This window comes from Cricetulus griseus, assembly GCF_003668045.3.
Source record: "Cricetulus griseus strain 17A/GY chromosome 1 unlocalized genomic scaffold, alternate assembly CriGri-PICRH-1.0 chr1_1, whole genome shotgun sequence".
Classification (NCBI taxonomy): domain Eukaryota; kingdom Metazoa; phylum Chordata; class Mammalia; order Rodentia; family Cricetidae; genus Cricetulus; species Cricetulus griseus.
The window spans coordinates 52699284-52715415 of record NW_023276807.1 but is presented as its reverse complement, the minus strand read 5'-3'; the positions used below and the strand labels follow the sequence as shown (position 1 = coordinate 52715415).

At 36.1% G+C, this 16132-nt stretch overlaps 1 protein-coding gene across 8 annotated transcripts in view; it reads right to left on the bottom strand.

The window, feature by feature from the left end:
• Nrg1 (neuregulin 1) overlaps positions 1–16132 on the bottom strand; it is a 1004076-nt gene that overhangs the window by 15789 nt on the left and 972155 nt on the right. For 3 of the 8 annotated variants that reach the window (XM_035452267.1, XM_035452272.1, XM_035452268.1), the window contains exons 7-8: positions 7212–7270; positions 877–900 (exon numbers count right to left, since the gene is read on the bottom strand). In XM_035452267.1, coding sequence (XP_035308158.1) covers positions 877–900; positions 7212–7270 — 83 coding nt within the window. Of the gene's footprint in view, positions 1–876; positions 901–2761; positions 2849–4598; positions 7271–7788; positions 7857–16132 lie in introns of those variants that run through there. The other 5 variants (XM_035452273.1, XM_035452269.1, XM_035452275.1 and 2 more) reach the window with 4 other exon arrangements.

The window sequence follows — 16132 nt, the reverse complement described above, 5'->3', positions numbered from 1 at the left end:
TAATCACAACATGGTGCTGTTGACCCAAGACCCAGTTCTAGTCCTTCAGACAGCTTTCACAACGAGCCTGGAGACCAGGGACAGTAGCAGTCTCCAGCTCTTTCCAAGACTGGACCCTTACCCCCTTTTTTTTGCGGGGGTTGGGGGAGGGTGAAGGTTCTTGTGGAATGTGCCTACATTTAACCTGCCTTTGGGAGCTTTGTTTGTTTTGATATTTACAGTGTGAAGTTTACTACAATCTTAATCTTAGTGTTTCTGGTTTAAATCCATCAGCCCTGGAATGTCCACCTAAAATAACATTGTCTGTTTTCTATTTACTTGCTTTTAAGCAAATGAAGTTAACTAGAGTTGTACTTGAGTATCTCCAAGCCTGAATCAGTGCACATAAGATGACTGCAATATGAGACGATTCTATGCCACAATGTTAAACAGGTGAATTTTATGTTATATGTGAAACTCCCATCGGGCTATCTTTTATGTAGATGTACTTAGCACTTTTTTTTTTCCCTGTGGCCTTTGGTTTGATTTCTCCTGTAGCCTATGCACCACTCCAACTTCCCCCAGCTTTTAAGTAACAGCATGGTCCAATCAATGGGTCACACAATGTGGGGGTCTATGATAAGTTGCAGCAGGAGGGACACCGTTAATCTTTAAGTGAAGGTAGGCTTGGAAATTTAAAAACTGCTGCACTCCATTAACATTTCCATAAACTCATCATAGATTGGAAGCAGAGAAACCAGTGTTATAGCTGTATGATCCCTTCTAAAGAAAAAGGAAATTAGTTAGGAACTGAAAAGCAAGAGGAGGAAGGGCAAAAGAGGTCAGCGCAGAGGCTCTACATTCTGCAGGCTAAAAGGAATGATGATTGGTCCATACCCATAAATTCAATCCCAAGATGCTCTGCCAATGCAGAAAGTTGACAACAAAAAAAAAAAAAGAAAAAAAAAGAAAGGAAAAAAGTTTCAGAAAAGAGCAATACACCGCACTCCAAAACAAATTACACATGACTATGACAGCTGTCTGTGCGTGCACACTGAACAGGACAGGCGGTGAGTGTTACAGAAGCATGCTCAGGAATGCCCGAGCCCACCAGCGAGGCATGAAAACACAGGGTCTTTAGTAACCTTTAAAAGCTTCTGCCGAGGGAGGTTAGCAGCTGAATCATGCTTGACTCATCATTTGCGAACAGAAGTATTTTATAACCAGAAAAGGCATTTGCAATAAGTTGATTTGATTTTAAATGAAGTTCTAAGTCTTTGTTTTGTTTTAACTAAATGCATCCAGCGGCAGAGACAGGAGTAGAAGCCAAGAAGACAGTAATTTGATTTGAAATTTGTATCACATTGGTTTTACTTTTCCTTGCTGGTGGGTAGTTATAATTCAGTATCATTTTGTATAAAAGTTGTACCTCCATCACTTAACTGTCCAATTCCTTTACTACACACATTGTCCATTTCATTCACAGAAAGCAATGAAAGCTTCTATGCAGAAATATGAGAAAGGGAAGCTGGGTTACTGGTGACTGTTTCCAGTTTTTTATATAATTTCTGGGTAGTATTGGACAACTCAAAATGTCACATTTTTTAAGTTGAAAAGAAAAAAAATGATTTTTTAAATGTGTTATATGAAGATCCAGTTTCTGGGGTCTTTACAACTTTTTCAAAGTATTTGTTAGAGGTGACTAGATCAGCTCTCCACAGTGCTGAGCTCCATAGGGGACAGGTGCCCAAAGAACCTCAGCACCACCCAGGGAAGGGGACTGAACAATGTGAGCAGATGCGTAGTCCTTCTGCAACTCTGTTCAAAGACTGCACAGGTGAAAATGCAGCAACGAGGGGTAGGGAGAGAGACAAAGAAAAAAAATTCCAGGAAAGATACTGTGCCTTCTTGCAACAAAAGTTGACAGTCAAGTTTCCTCAAGCATAGAGGCCTTCTCTCTCCAGGAATATAACGTAGTGAGGATGAAGGTAAGTTAGAAGGAAGGGCCAGAGATCTCTATTTCCTTCTCTTAACAGTTTAGGGAGATACCAGGGCAATCCACTAATACAAGGAGGCAGCTTTTCAGCTTGCACTATATGCTGGAGGGAGGTGGCTCTTATAAAAAACATCTGTCAGGGCATGGAGAAGGCAGCCCTTAAAGACACAAGGTGAGTGTGAAGTCGATCCTGGTTCAGATCCTGTCTCTCCCACTCACCCGTTTAGTAACTTTGGTCAGCTTTATCTCTTACTGAACAAATTCTTGATATGTATGCTCATTGGTAACTCTATGGAGCGAACTATGGTCTGCAACAGCAGGGGGCTCAGTATTGTGGGAACCAGACACATCTACAGATGTATTGAGACAGTCAGTGTAATGCATTTATGGTTACTTTGAGTAACTGTATGAAGGAAAACACTGAATGCTCTTAGGATCTATCAAAAAAATAGATGAAGTTTTTTTAAGTCTCTTCAAGAAATGATGCTCACCCCACTCCCCCAAAAAATACATCTTGAAAATGGGAGGGATGATTTATAATGACTTCTGGTGTGGGTTCAGTATACCCCCACAAGTCATCTGAATTTTTCATAAATTGAGAACCAGAAGTCTTAGGGTTAATTCAGTTGTACAAGATATCCATAATAAAATACTCTGTTCAATAAAATGAATTTCTCTTGCCTCTGTGCCATTTGTCAGACTGACATTTTTCTCATTTGTTTTTTCATATAAACTTTGAAGCACCAATGTGGAAAAAATTTAGTTTCTAAGGAAATTGATAATAACCTTCCTTCCTCATTTCTTTCATGAGGCTATGATCGAATTTTCTTTCTAGAAGCTTCAGTGTCTCTTGCCTTTTCCTACTATAAGTCACTAATAATTTAAGGGTTAAAATCAAGACATATCTATAAAAAAAGTCCTTTCCAAAGAATTATTCCATGCCTATGTGAACACTTCTAATGATTTGTATTAGTTGCATAGAAAGCTTGGTTAAGTCTTCAATAAAATTAGTATCATGCCCATGCATACATATTACTGCATTTACAGTTTTATAGGTAAGACAGTGAGCCTAACTATAATTTCATTTCAAGGGAAGTCATTCATATCAGGCAGCTCCAATTTTAAATAATTCAATGGGAAATTGGTACTTAAAACGGGAATCTCTTTTGCTGTGAGCTCTAACAAGAAAACAAGCGGACGATGCATGCATCAGTCATTCTTGACCCAGAACAAAGACACTCTCATTTATTTTCACTGCTGGTGGCTCCATCTCTTTCACTTTACATCCAACAAAAGAAGCAGAATATGCAAACTTTCCATTATGTAAAGAAATTCTTTCTGTCTGCTCTATTTAATCTAATGCTTGTGTTAGCTCATTATGTAGCACATGATTCTATTGAACTTCTGGCTAGCCACTACATTCTTCAAATTCAATTAATAATTCACAAACACAAAGGTTACTGTAAACAATCAAGTTTCCTTTTCTACATGTGATTTCCTGCCAGGACCATGGCAATATAAAAAAATTAATTTAAATCTAAGAGTCTCTAGAAACTATTAAATATTGACTCACTGATCCTTTGTGCTAGGATTTTATAATTACTTGACAAAAACTGATTAACCTGGAGGTTAATTTAAATTTTCAACTGCATTAGAGAGAAGAACAATAAAATAACTGTCTTCTGTCAAAATTATATAACCATTGCAATTATGGTTTCTGTTCAAATTTCTAGGCATTCAGGGTGTTATTTTTAACATCTTTGGAACTGTTTATTCAAATAATCTCAAAGACATGCAGTCTTGATTTTCTGTATCTCTGGAGCTTTTCTAATTGGTTCTACTAATGCCAGTTCTAAATGGGATGAATTTAGTGTCTTGACTTTAATTTCAGACTTACCTGTATAAATGTAGATATTTTTTCTCACAATCTGCATTGTTACTGAGCCTTTGAAATGTAATAGACTTTTGGCTTACTCCCCAATTTTCATGTGCAGAAGAGCACACACACACACACACACACACACACACACACACACACACACACACACACACACAAAGCAAATTTCACACTTGTTTGAAATTTATGACAATTCTGTCATGTGTGGAGTATTCTTTATTCTACTGTTAGCAAGATACATGTTATAAATGCTTGATAAGTACATTATCTTAACAGGTTATTGAAAACATCTAGAAATCAATGAAATAATGTATGTGCTAATAACCTGTGACTCAAAGGTAATTTTAAGATTGAGAAGTTTACTCATTTTGAGAATGGACCTCAAGTTCTAAATGTTCCCTTCAAAACAATGTATAATGTGAGCTGTTCTATATTTAGTTCCTATGGTTTGCCAGCTTCTCCAGGACATACATGCCCTATGCCACCTCTAGGTACTGGAACTGTGAATGTATTTTCCTTTCGGGCTCCCTACATACAGGCCAGCACATGCTAGTGATCACAGTGTTACAACCTTAGTAGCTAGAAATGGCAGTGTAATAGGTCAGATTTAAGGCTCACTAAAGTGGATGAAAATATCTTAGGGAATACTATGTTATATTTCAAGACAGGTTATATATATATATATATATATATATATATATATATATATATATATATCACCATCTCTTTCATAATTTAAACCATAAGTCAATCATTAGGATATGGTGAACAGAATGACTATATCTAATTTTAGTAATATCAGTTACATGTTAAACAGCTTGAAGAATTGTATATTCTCTTTGGAATGTTATTCTTCAATTGAGAATATGGCTTACTAAGTATAAATGTTCGTTTGAGGCAGGAGACTATCTTCTCTTTAAAGACTGTGCTATGTTCTTCAGGATAGTGTTTCTATAAATACACAATTACATTTTCAAGTGACCTCGGTGGGAATATCTTTTAGATTTTCTTTCAGTATTCACTGTTATTTGAACATGTAGTAATAAAAATCATTCCCTTGTCTTCCTATCTTCTGTAGGAGGACACAAACTGAGAACTTCAGATGCAGAGGTTAGAAAATGAACTCTGGACAAGATGATTTGGGAAAAAAATGTCTGATTGGAAATGCTTGCTCATCCAGACATGTGGCATCAATAATGCACCATAACATACTGGCCTGCCTATCTGTCCTTGTTAAATCAAGTTAAACACTAATGCTAATTTCCTGCATGCCTTCCCACAGTGCCACTGAAATCTTACTAAAAATCTTACCTCAGGAGCCTCTTTCTACTCTTCAGACAGAGTGGATATTTTTAAATAATGTCAAATAAAAGAAAAAATGACTAAAAAGTGTATGAGAACATACTTGGTGGTTACCAATGACAGAATTAACAGAGTTATTGTTCTGAGAAATATTTAAATTTTTAATGATTGACTTTATCTAGTGAGCCAAACTTCCCCTCGATGTGTAACATCTCTAGCTGTCTGACACCTTACCTAAGAATAGCTTACCCCTTTTCATTAAATTCTAAAACCTAGATTTATACCTATATTATCATGTGGATTTACTAAATCTATGCTCTTTGAATACAAACAAACAATTCAAAGAGTCTCGTTATTGCACTAAATAAAATTCTATTTTCCCTTCTATTTTTACTTTCTATCCTATCAGCTTCAAAAATCTATAGCTATGGAGGGAAATTCATGTCTGATAAATGCTATTATTTAAAATTTAACAGTGCCAGCCTCCCAGTTTTTACAAGGGAAAAATTATAGCTTATCAAATAATCTTTGCTAACATAAAGTAGCATCTTATTAAATATATGGCTACTATTCTGAAAACATCTAAAGGTTTCACTGTGTAGCTCTGGCTGCCCTCTAATACACAGAGCTCGACCTGGCTCTGCCTCCTAAGTGCTGATATCTGTGACTAGTAACAGAGCTTTATTTTTCTTGTGAATCAGAACCCAGGGCAAATCTCTGATTCTTTCAACATCTAAATGATTTATGTGATTATTTTTAAGCTTTTAAGAATTTAAACTCATTCGAGATATGTAAATACTTTTGATGATTACTAATTGATAGGTTTGAGAAAAGCAGCCTGGTGCTGACATCTGTAAATAAAGACTGAGTGGAATACAGGCTGGCCCATTGGTTTATTCATTATCTATGACTATCTTCAAGCTACCAGGGTTGGTGGGGCCTGGGGGATGGATGGTTAGTTGTGACACCATCACCATAAACCTTAAAACACTTAATATCTGAACCTTCATAGTAAAACTTTACCAACTCATGATCTAAATGGTTAAGTGGGATATAAGCAAATATGGCGTTCTGAAGGTTTCAGAGCCCAAGAGATGCTATCCCAGTTCACAGGAGATGAAAATATATCTAGTCTGGTTCCCCAGGCAATTATTTACAGTGTGGAGTAAGTAGTCTAGAAATGACATTTTAAACATCATGACCTCACAGACATCCACTAAGCTTGCCAGCTCTGCAATAAGCATTTACATATTTATTCTAGATTTAAGTTATTATATTTTGAAATAATAGTTTTCAAAATTGTAATAGCTACTTTCTAAGATTACCTTTTAAGACAACATAAATACTCATATTAAGAAACTCTGGGGTAGTGGTGATTATCTAAACTGATTCTGAGTTACTTATATCCCAAGAAAGATAAATATAAGCCTACATATTTCCTTGGCTGGGAAATATTTGTTTTAAACTTTTCTACCTAGTATTGTTTTGTTTGTCTGTCTGCATGCCTGAATGTGAATTTTTGCTAATGAAGAAAAACATCTGAACTTTTTTGGTGATGTTTATTTGTTATGAATAACACACTCTGAGCCAAAATTAACTTACCATCGTTTCAAGGGTATGTTGGTTACAACCTAACAACAGCCTTTTCAGGCTTCAGACGTTGGATACAGAAGAGGGACTGTTGGGTGCAATGGTTTTATTTTTATCAATACAAGTGCGAGTTTGAAATGTCTTTATTATTATTTCACTCCTTGATGTGAACTATCAGTTGGCATCACATTATGCATTATCAATTTCAGAAACATCTGGAGCCTCACACACCTATTAGTAACTCAGAGTTGTAACTAGTCACAAACAGAGGAGGTAACACAATGGCTTTGTTAATAACGTTCTCATGCGACAGGCAGAGGCAGTCAATATTAGACCTGGTAGAACACTCTAGCTCTAGGTGACTCTGAGGGGAGATGTAGCAACAAGAAAGCAGCACCGACTGAGCATGCTCCTATTCAGGCAGAGACAGAAAGGGAGTGGACGTACTGTAGAAGCTGGCCATTACGTAGTTTTGGCAACGATCACCAGTAAACTCATTTGGGCACCTGAGAGAAGAAACAAAAAACAATGGTAGAAAAAACAGAGAAAAAGAGAAGAGGTGAATATATGCTAGAGAAGCTCCGTGAGTGTCATTGACTGAACTTGATGAGTTCACCCTCAGGAACCGAATCCTTGTCCTAATCATGGCTCTCATACTCTGGCATCTCCCCAGGGCTTCAAATTCAGTTTGCAGCCTTATAGGACAGTGAGATTCCAGGATTTCTAGGTGACTGCTTTCTTTCCAAAGAAGTCACAAAACAGATGTGATGTTTTTAGTCATCTGTCAAAGAAATAGTTAGGAAATGTTTTTGAGTTGGGTTCACTCTGGCCATTCTTTCCCATTTTAACTTTCAGACCTAAGTGAAAGGTAACTGAGACCACAGTGGATGGGTTTATGCCCCGAGCAGAGACACCATAATTTGAACAAAAGTCATCAGTTCAACTGAGCTGTAAAAGCACCAAGTGGTTGCGATTGTTGCTGTAGTTTGGTGGAGAGAGCAGATTTCAGATTATTGGAACATACTTTCTTGGGTTTGGACTTTCATGGGCACATTCTCAGTACATCTGGCTCCAGTGAATCCAGGTTGGCACCTAGAGGGCAAAAACGTGATGAGCAATCGAACGCTCAAGACAGTGAACTTTCAGCCTGGTAACCTTCCTCCCATGGAATATGGAGTCCTAAAGATGACCCGGTGCTGAACAACACAGAAAGGAAAAGGCATGATACTGAGAAACCCAGTCCCACCAAACTGCAGCTTACTGATTTTGTTGTTTACTTCAGTCATCAGAAGACTAGATATGGAAATATAACTAGAGAGAGGCTGTGAGTTGAATGGGGTGGCAAGGCAGGGGCTCAGGGCTCTCAGCCTGCATCACCCTGAGTGGCAGTCTCACCGTGATAAAACACTTGTGTTGACATGAGCTTTTGGGACTCCACTTACTTCTCTTGCTATCAAAAGACTCTGAGCCTTTTATTTTATTGTACATTCCCTGAGATTTCTACTCATTTCATAGCTGCTTTCTGAACTGTAAGTTGAAACATTTAAACAAAATAAGTCAAATACTGTTATTCTCTAGTGGTTAGAAATGAGAGAACGACAATCCCTATCTCCTTTTCCTCCCTAAGATATTATAAGTTTAGTCTTATTTTTAATATCATTGAGACAAATAGAGTGGAATTTTATTGGTACAATTTCATTCATCCAGTTACCTCCAATAAAAGAAAAATACATTTTTGAAATTAAAAGTTATTCTTATACAGAAGCACACATGACATGCCACTGTTACATTTTTTATGGCCAAATGTTCTGAACTAATGTAAAAAGTTATATTTTATTTGTTCATATCAATTTACTTGTCAAAATGCCAGATTCTGATAAAACTTTGTTCCTATGTTCATACAACAGGGCCATGCTTAGACATGAAACCCTTTATGGTTCCATGTTGCTTTAATCTAGTATCTAAAGCAGTTTAGAATGAGTTTGATTTATCAATTATCATGACCTAATAAGCAGTATTGAAGAGTTCTGGAAGGCAAATAGACTTAGAGTTAAAAAATTGTAATTGAGCGCTCAGCATATATATCCATATAGTTCATCACAGCTGTCACAAAACTATACCCACCTAACATAATTTGCTCTGCTAGTACTGACCTAGTGATTTTTATATAAGTCTCTTGTATCTAGAGTAAATAAGACCAAACACTACCATTTTGATATAAAATACGTTATTAAATGTACTAGTTCTACTAACAGAAGAGTGATTTCTTTACCTTTCAGGCTAAACTCAATAGGAAAAAGAAATGCTATCAAATAGTTTGGTACATGAAATTCTCTCAATGCATGAAGGTACAAAAATACTTGCAGTACCAGAATTCTTATCACATGACTACTTGTACAGTGTATCTGTGTTCATTAACAATAACAATAATAGGGCCAGAGAGATGGGTCTGTACTTAAGAGTGCATGCTATTCATGCATAGGACCCAATTGCAGCTCTCAGCAGCTGCATCCAACAATTTAACAACTACCTGTAGGTCCAGCTCTGGAGAATCTGATGCCCTCTTCCGGCCTCCATGGGCAATTGCACTCATGTGCACATATTCCTCACCACACATATACATAATTATAAAAATAAATCTTTAAAAAAGAATGTCAGCAAGTATATATAATAATATATCAAGATGATGCCACTAAAGTGACAAATCACTTCTGAAGAAAATAAATAATACTATCAGACATTTCTGTACTTGATTCTAGAATTACAGATATGTTCCACACTGACCATTTATTTCATTCTGCCTGTTTGCTTTTTTGATAAAAATTAAAATTCTCATATTGAGCACACCATTTTTTCTATAATTAATATGGTACAATATGAATTCTGTGAGTGTGTATGTGTGTGTGTGTGTGAGAGAGAGAGAGAGAAAGAGAGACAGAGACAAACAGACAGATGGAGGTTGGAGAAGAAAGATCCATCTAATGTAGGAACAGATCTTGCTGCTTATAGTTAAAGATTATTAAATGAATAAATAGCTAAGGAATCAAGAGTTTCTTAAGAGAAGGAGGAAATTTATTAGGAAATTATGATTTAGGCATCTTATATGTCAGGCCTGTGGTTAAAGGGCATGTGTCTACCATACAAATGGGGCAAAAATAATCTTCCCTATCCATTTTCTAATTACTATGAACTTTTTGTGCATCCTGAGAGGTTATCATTATCAGATCTTGCATTATCTCTGGTCATATAGAATATTTGGTCCAGTAACACATAACATAATGACCTTTGTTCTAAATATAGCTAGCTATTCTTAATAGAATGAAAATTCAGTTTTTATTTGTGCATCCCTCTTCCAATTTAACATCACCTGACTCCATCCTTTTTTTAACGAAGGCCTCTTTCCCTGGTTCTTTCATTTTGGCTTGTCCCATCCCTGGTCCAGACCTAGTCCAAACTGTGCTTTCTGTGTTGTGATGGATGTGAATGGTGCTCATTTCAAATCGCTTTGTGTCTCTATTGCCTGACCCAGAACCTGGATACTCTCTTATTCTAACTGCAGCTTTTGATAAAGAATTTTTTTTTGATAAAGAATTTTTGTACACCAAAAACTTTCACAAGGAAACTTACTTGTCAAAACAAGCTAATCTTAACATCTACTTTTATTTCTATAGTTTACAATAGAATTTCCTCTGTGGATTTCCAATTAAATTTTAGTAGGAATTACCAGTACCTGGGGATTTCCTTCCCCATGTTAAAAAAAAAAAAAAAAAAAAAAAAAAACCTTTAACACTGTGCTCGAAATGTTAAAGAGAAAGGGCTATGATTATTTAAGAGAAAGCCTATTACCTAATTAAGTTTTGTTATTTAAACACCAGTTTACCTAGGATTCAATAAAGCAGAACTGTTTTCTAACCAAGACTTTTATCTAACAGCAGTAACAAAAATACTACAATTTTTCAAAATTACATTAGCCTTAAAAATGGCATGTATTATCATACTTTGTGCTCTTAATTTCACAGAGTGCCTAATGAAATCATTTCATTTCTAAGTCTATGTTAAGATAAATTCTAAACTAAGGAATTTTCAAAGTTGCCTTAACCCAGGGTCCAGGCTTTTCCTTACATGTGAGGTGCAAGGCTTTACTTTGGCTATAAGGTACATGACTTTTCTTTCAGCCAATAAGCAACCCCTAACAATTTTGTATACGTTTTCAAACCAGGAGCATTGACAATTATAATTAACTTATTTAATTGAACCTACAAACTTAGTTGAATACTTATTTTAAAAGTGAATTTTAATAATGACAATACTTCATGAATGGCCTGGTACATTTATTAATTATTCAATCATAGAGGCATGTGTTTTGAGAATCAGAATCTAGACATATTCAAAGATACTTGCAAATTCCCAAGAAAGATCTGGTTCTATAGGATTGGCCAATTTTATAAATTACTTATCAATTACAGTCAACTTGTAAACCATCTTTAGACATCTTCCTTCCTTTGTTTCCTGGTTTCATCTTTGTCCCCTGAGAACACTAGAAGGAAGAAAGCCAACAGCCAGTGTGTTCCCTCTTTAGTCATCATTCCACACTGAAATGTTTGGTCAGTCTTTAAAATGCCCTGCTAGAAAGAATATCATATCTTTCTGTTCTTCTTCAATACTAACTGTGGCATTTCCTTGACTGTAAAACACATGAATTTACCTACTAGGTGTTGATATTTACAAATATTAAGTCATGGCAATGTCAACAAACTCATTCTGGGGAATACTGGCTGGTTTGTGCTTGATGTTAAAGCCTCCCGAAGTCACTCTGGAAGCCTTAGTTGCCCGCGGTTTCAGCTCTCAGACTGCTGGGCTGATTTTCTACAGTATCACATTGCAAACACAGACTTTTCTCACCCCGTAGCTGGCTTGTTATTCTGGCCAGAGCTCGCCTACTCACTGGCTGAGTGTCTGCATTGTAGATTATTTTTTCCCAAATGCATTGTTACTATTAGTCTACATTTTTCTAAGATGAATCTTATTCTGTTATCAGCCTTAAAGGGAAATTACTTGAGGCTTATATATGTTTTTCTAATTTGTACCTTAGTGTTCTTTGCAGTGCCATCTGCAAAAGCCATTTATTTACTCAAGAGAATGCCCTCCTTAACATCATTAAAGAAAATACTAAATAGAAAATGTTTCAATAATGTTTCTTTCAGATCTAGCATATACCTTCCATCACTGCTCAGCTGGTATGGGTCTTCCCCTTCTTATTATGACCCTGGGACTAGCTTCCAATCCATGAGATAACAAGAGTACATATAGTGATCTCATAGGGCTCATGAGTAAATACTAAGAAAAAACACACACGTGCACATAAAACTCCTATATTGCCCTGGCTCTCAAATATGTTTTCCTACTAACAGTGGGTATGGCAGTGCTTAGGAACACATCTTTCCATAGACTGAGCTTAGGTCTGACCTAAGGCTCTGTTTGTATAGCTTCTAGTGAAATGCTCACCTAGAGACTAAAACCCTCGCCTGTGTTTATCCAACATGATGCATCCTTAAGTCAAGGTAAACAACTTCAATAGGTATGGGATCAATGTACCCTGTGCTAGAGTGACACATGACATACTGGCTGCTCATCTGTAGTCTTTCTTTCTCTCAGGGGGATACCCTTACTTCAGATTAGAGGGCCTGAGGCACTTTCTCATTTTCTCTATGCTAACAGACTTGTTTTATAATGAGGTTTCTTTTAAATTATTCAATGCCAATATTTTTAAAACGGTGCATTTTATTTAACATAAGGTGATGGCTTCATATTTTCTCTCCCTTCTACAAAGCCTTTGTCTTTGATTCCTTAAGATCATCGATAAACATACCCTTAGCTCCCTAAAAGTCATCATGACACTCAGTATATCAATAATTGATTATTAAATTGATTGTTTGAGATATGGGTATTATTTTCAATGACCTATATCTCCTAAAGGAAGAGGTCAGTGTGGTTTTGTTCAGTCCTCGTGGGAACTCAAAACACACATAGTTTCTAGCTGATGCAAGAAAGACAAAGGAAGTGAGCTATAGGGAGAGGTTAGCCAATGTTCCCATTCCAGAAAGAAGTGCACCTAAAGTGGTTCCTGCAAGACTTTCTTTAACTTACTGTAGGAAGTCCAAGTCTAAATACATTCACAAGGATTAAGAGTGGTAGGATTTGATACACAAAAGAAACTGAAGACATGGTCTTCTGAAGAGCCCAGGATCTAGATTCCTAAGAGTCCCATCAATTTCTCTCATACATGCTCTCTGCTTGTAATAAATGTGATGGTACCCAATTAACACAGAAGTTCCCCATGAAGAAGCTCTTCTGTGGCTGGAATCAGAGTGGAATTCTAGTCATCCTTGTTTATGTTAACCCATTTGCTGATAAAAGACATCGTCACTACTATTATGACTATGACAGTATTTTGTACAACTTTTGCCTTACCTAGTATCTGTGACTTTTTCTTTGTGTCTTACTTAGTCCGTGGATTTCCCTAATATGTGTAGGTAAACATATTCCTGTGTTCATGGTGTTTATTCTCCTGGTTCCCAAAAAGTACTCTGGCTCCCTAACTAGCTAATACAATGTCCAGAGTTCCTACCCAGCCTTTAGACAATGCAACTAGCTGCACTACCTAACAGAATTTTTATGTTGTTTCACTTCCTGGTGTGGAGGTGCTATTCTGGGTAGACATGTCACATCACACCACACTGGCTCTCATATTCAGATCCTAACTTTTAGTATTTGTGTATGTATATAAGGATGCACAAGGAAGGATATAGACAATAAAAAAAAACAGGATAACATGGGAACAAGAGGTAATATGAAAGAAGGAAGCTAGTGGAGTGGGGAAACAGAATATAGGGGAGGAGGAAAGAGAAATGATGAAAATAAATAGTTTGAAAAATTCCATAATGTATGGTGATAAAAATAAATAAAGGAAAGGAAAAACTACTATGTCTTCAAGAGCAGCCTAGTATAGTAGAATATTCTAGTATACTAGAGCTGTTTGTAAAGGCTCCTCTGTTTCTAGTCCTTTCTTTTCCTTTAAATTCTAATTACCTTAGAAGTCAGACCTGTGCTGTTTGGAACACATTCGCTCGCATGGTTTAGTTACTTAGCCATTTTATTTCCTTATACATGCTGAGCTTCCAGGGACCAGAGACTATGCCTTATCTTTTATCATTGTTTTCAAGAGGATCTAGCATACATCTGTTCAACAAGCAAATATTAACATTGCCTTTACTGAGTTTAAGTAATGGTAGCATATTATTGTGATCTTATCACCAACAATCTTATTTATATAATGATGCACCTTTTTAACAATACATAATATATCATGATCTATATAGTATATAAACATTGATTATACAAAAATCACAAGAAGTAGTGTTTGAAGAAAACTATCTTTTAAGTGTAGCCTGATTTGACTTTTAATTTTGATTTTTTTTAAATGAGGAAACTTGTGATCAAAGATATTAATATAGCAATCAGATATATAAATAATCCATCATATGAAAAGTTACGAAGCTAGCTGGTGGTTACATAAAAGCCACATAAAAACTTATTTAAAAGGAAAAAATAGAGATTAAATAAGAGAGCATCTCCATAATTTTTTGTCAATGTCTACATGTCTACAGAGAGAATAGTACCATTTACTTTTATTATTAGAGGAAAAAAAAAAGTCTTTCTGGAGTTAAAAGTACTTTGGCAGAAATGAACTCATTTAACTTGTCTGATTCTCTGGGAAAAATTTTTGGAGAACATAGTAATTCTATGTTACAAATGAAGATATTGTCCAGAGGGTTAAAATTGGAAAGATACAAGACTGCTTACCAAAATTGGTGGTTAAAATCCAAGTCCCTCAACGTAAGCCTGTATTTGTCCACTGGGCAATATATCACATTTATAAGCACTGTCTGTTGTAAAAACTAAATTTTAGATTAAAAAATCTCACATCTTCCAAGTCAGTTCTCTACTGAACTGCTCAGAGCAGCAGACATAGGGAAGGGAAGAAAGAATCTGGACAACTCCATGTTCAAAGGATCTTGTTGCTTTGAACCATCTGATGATAGAGCATCAGAGCACAGACACTGGACCAGTTCCTTCCTCCTCTTTGTATAATCTGGAATAGTTACTAATTCTTTCTCTTGGATAAATTTTAAATTACTGTGGAGAGAAGAGTAATATAAAAGATGAGAACCAATGCTCAAATCCCCATTTGGTCCCCATGGGCTAGTCCAAGTAACCATCAAAAACCCCCTCTGAGAACCATTTAACTGCATTATGGCTAATCCATTTGGAACACCTTGTTCTAAGCAGAGGGGCAGAAGAGATTTGCTGTAAAATCCAGTTCAACTCCCAAGAAGACAACAGTGGATTAGGTGACCAGAGAGACTCCTTGGAGATTTCCAGGCTTGTGCTGTTTCTGAGTCATGTCTTTGGTCAAGGATAAAGTTGCCTTCATATAACATGGCTCATGCTTCAGCAATGTTTTTGCTCTAGGCAGATGGGCCATATGGAAACTATGAACTGGCCTCATAGACAGGACGTCAATGAGCCGATGAAACATTTTTATGCTTTCTGTTTTTATTCAAGTGCTTTAGTGAACAATATATTATCATGGAACATGGCATATTATGTGACTTTGTTTAAATTCTGAGTTGTTATTAATTTTACTGTTATGGATGTTTTTAGTAGAAGATGGTTTTCTTTATCAGAGAAAGTTTTTCATTTAACAAGGCTTAGTCTGTTTGGTATGCTAAATGTACTCCAATTCTTAATTGAAGGCACTGCATGATTTTGATGTGTGAATCACATTACACTCTAAGAATGGGTGAGACCTAAAATCAGAGATTTTCATTCTAAAATGAAAGATAATAATAAAAATCTTAAAAAAAAAACCATTCTAGCTACAACAAAACAGAAGGAAGGAAATGAAAACAAGGAACATAAAAGGAAAGGTAATTTTCCAAGAACTGGAAGACAAGTGTGATTCACCAGACAATTGTTTTGAGGGGCATAAAGTATTCATTCTAGGTTTGCTAATTCAATAATTACAAGAGATGTAAAACAAAACAAACAAACAAAAAGAAAACCTTTTCACTTTGAGATTTACCAAAAAGAAGGAAGCACTTTTTTTTTTTCATGGAGAGTACTTAAAATTTAATGAGAAACTGTGTGGGTGAGGAAAACTCATAGCTGTTGGCACAGTACCAAAATGGAACAGATGAACAGCACTCATGTGGTTGCGTGTTTTGTGTAGGATGTGGGAGGGCTGCAGAATAGGTGAAATTAATATGTGGAAAATAACTGCACTGGTTCCTTAGAGGTATTCAGAA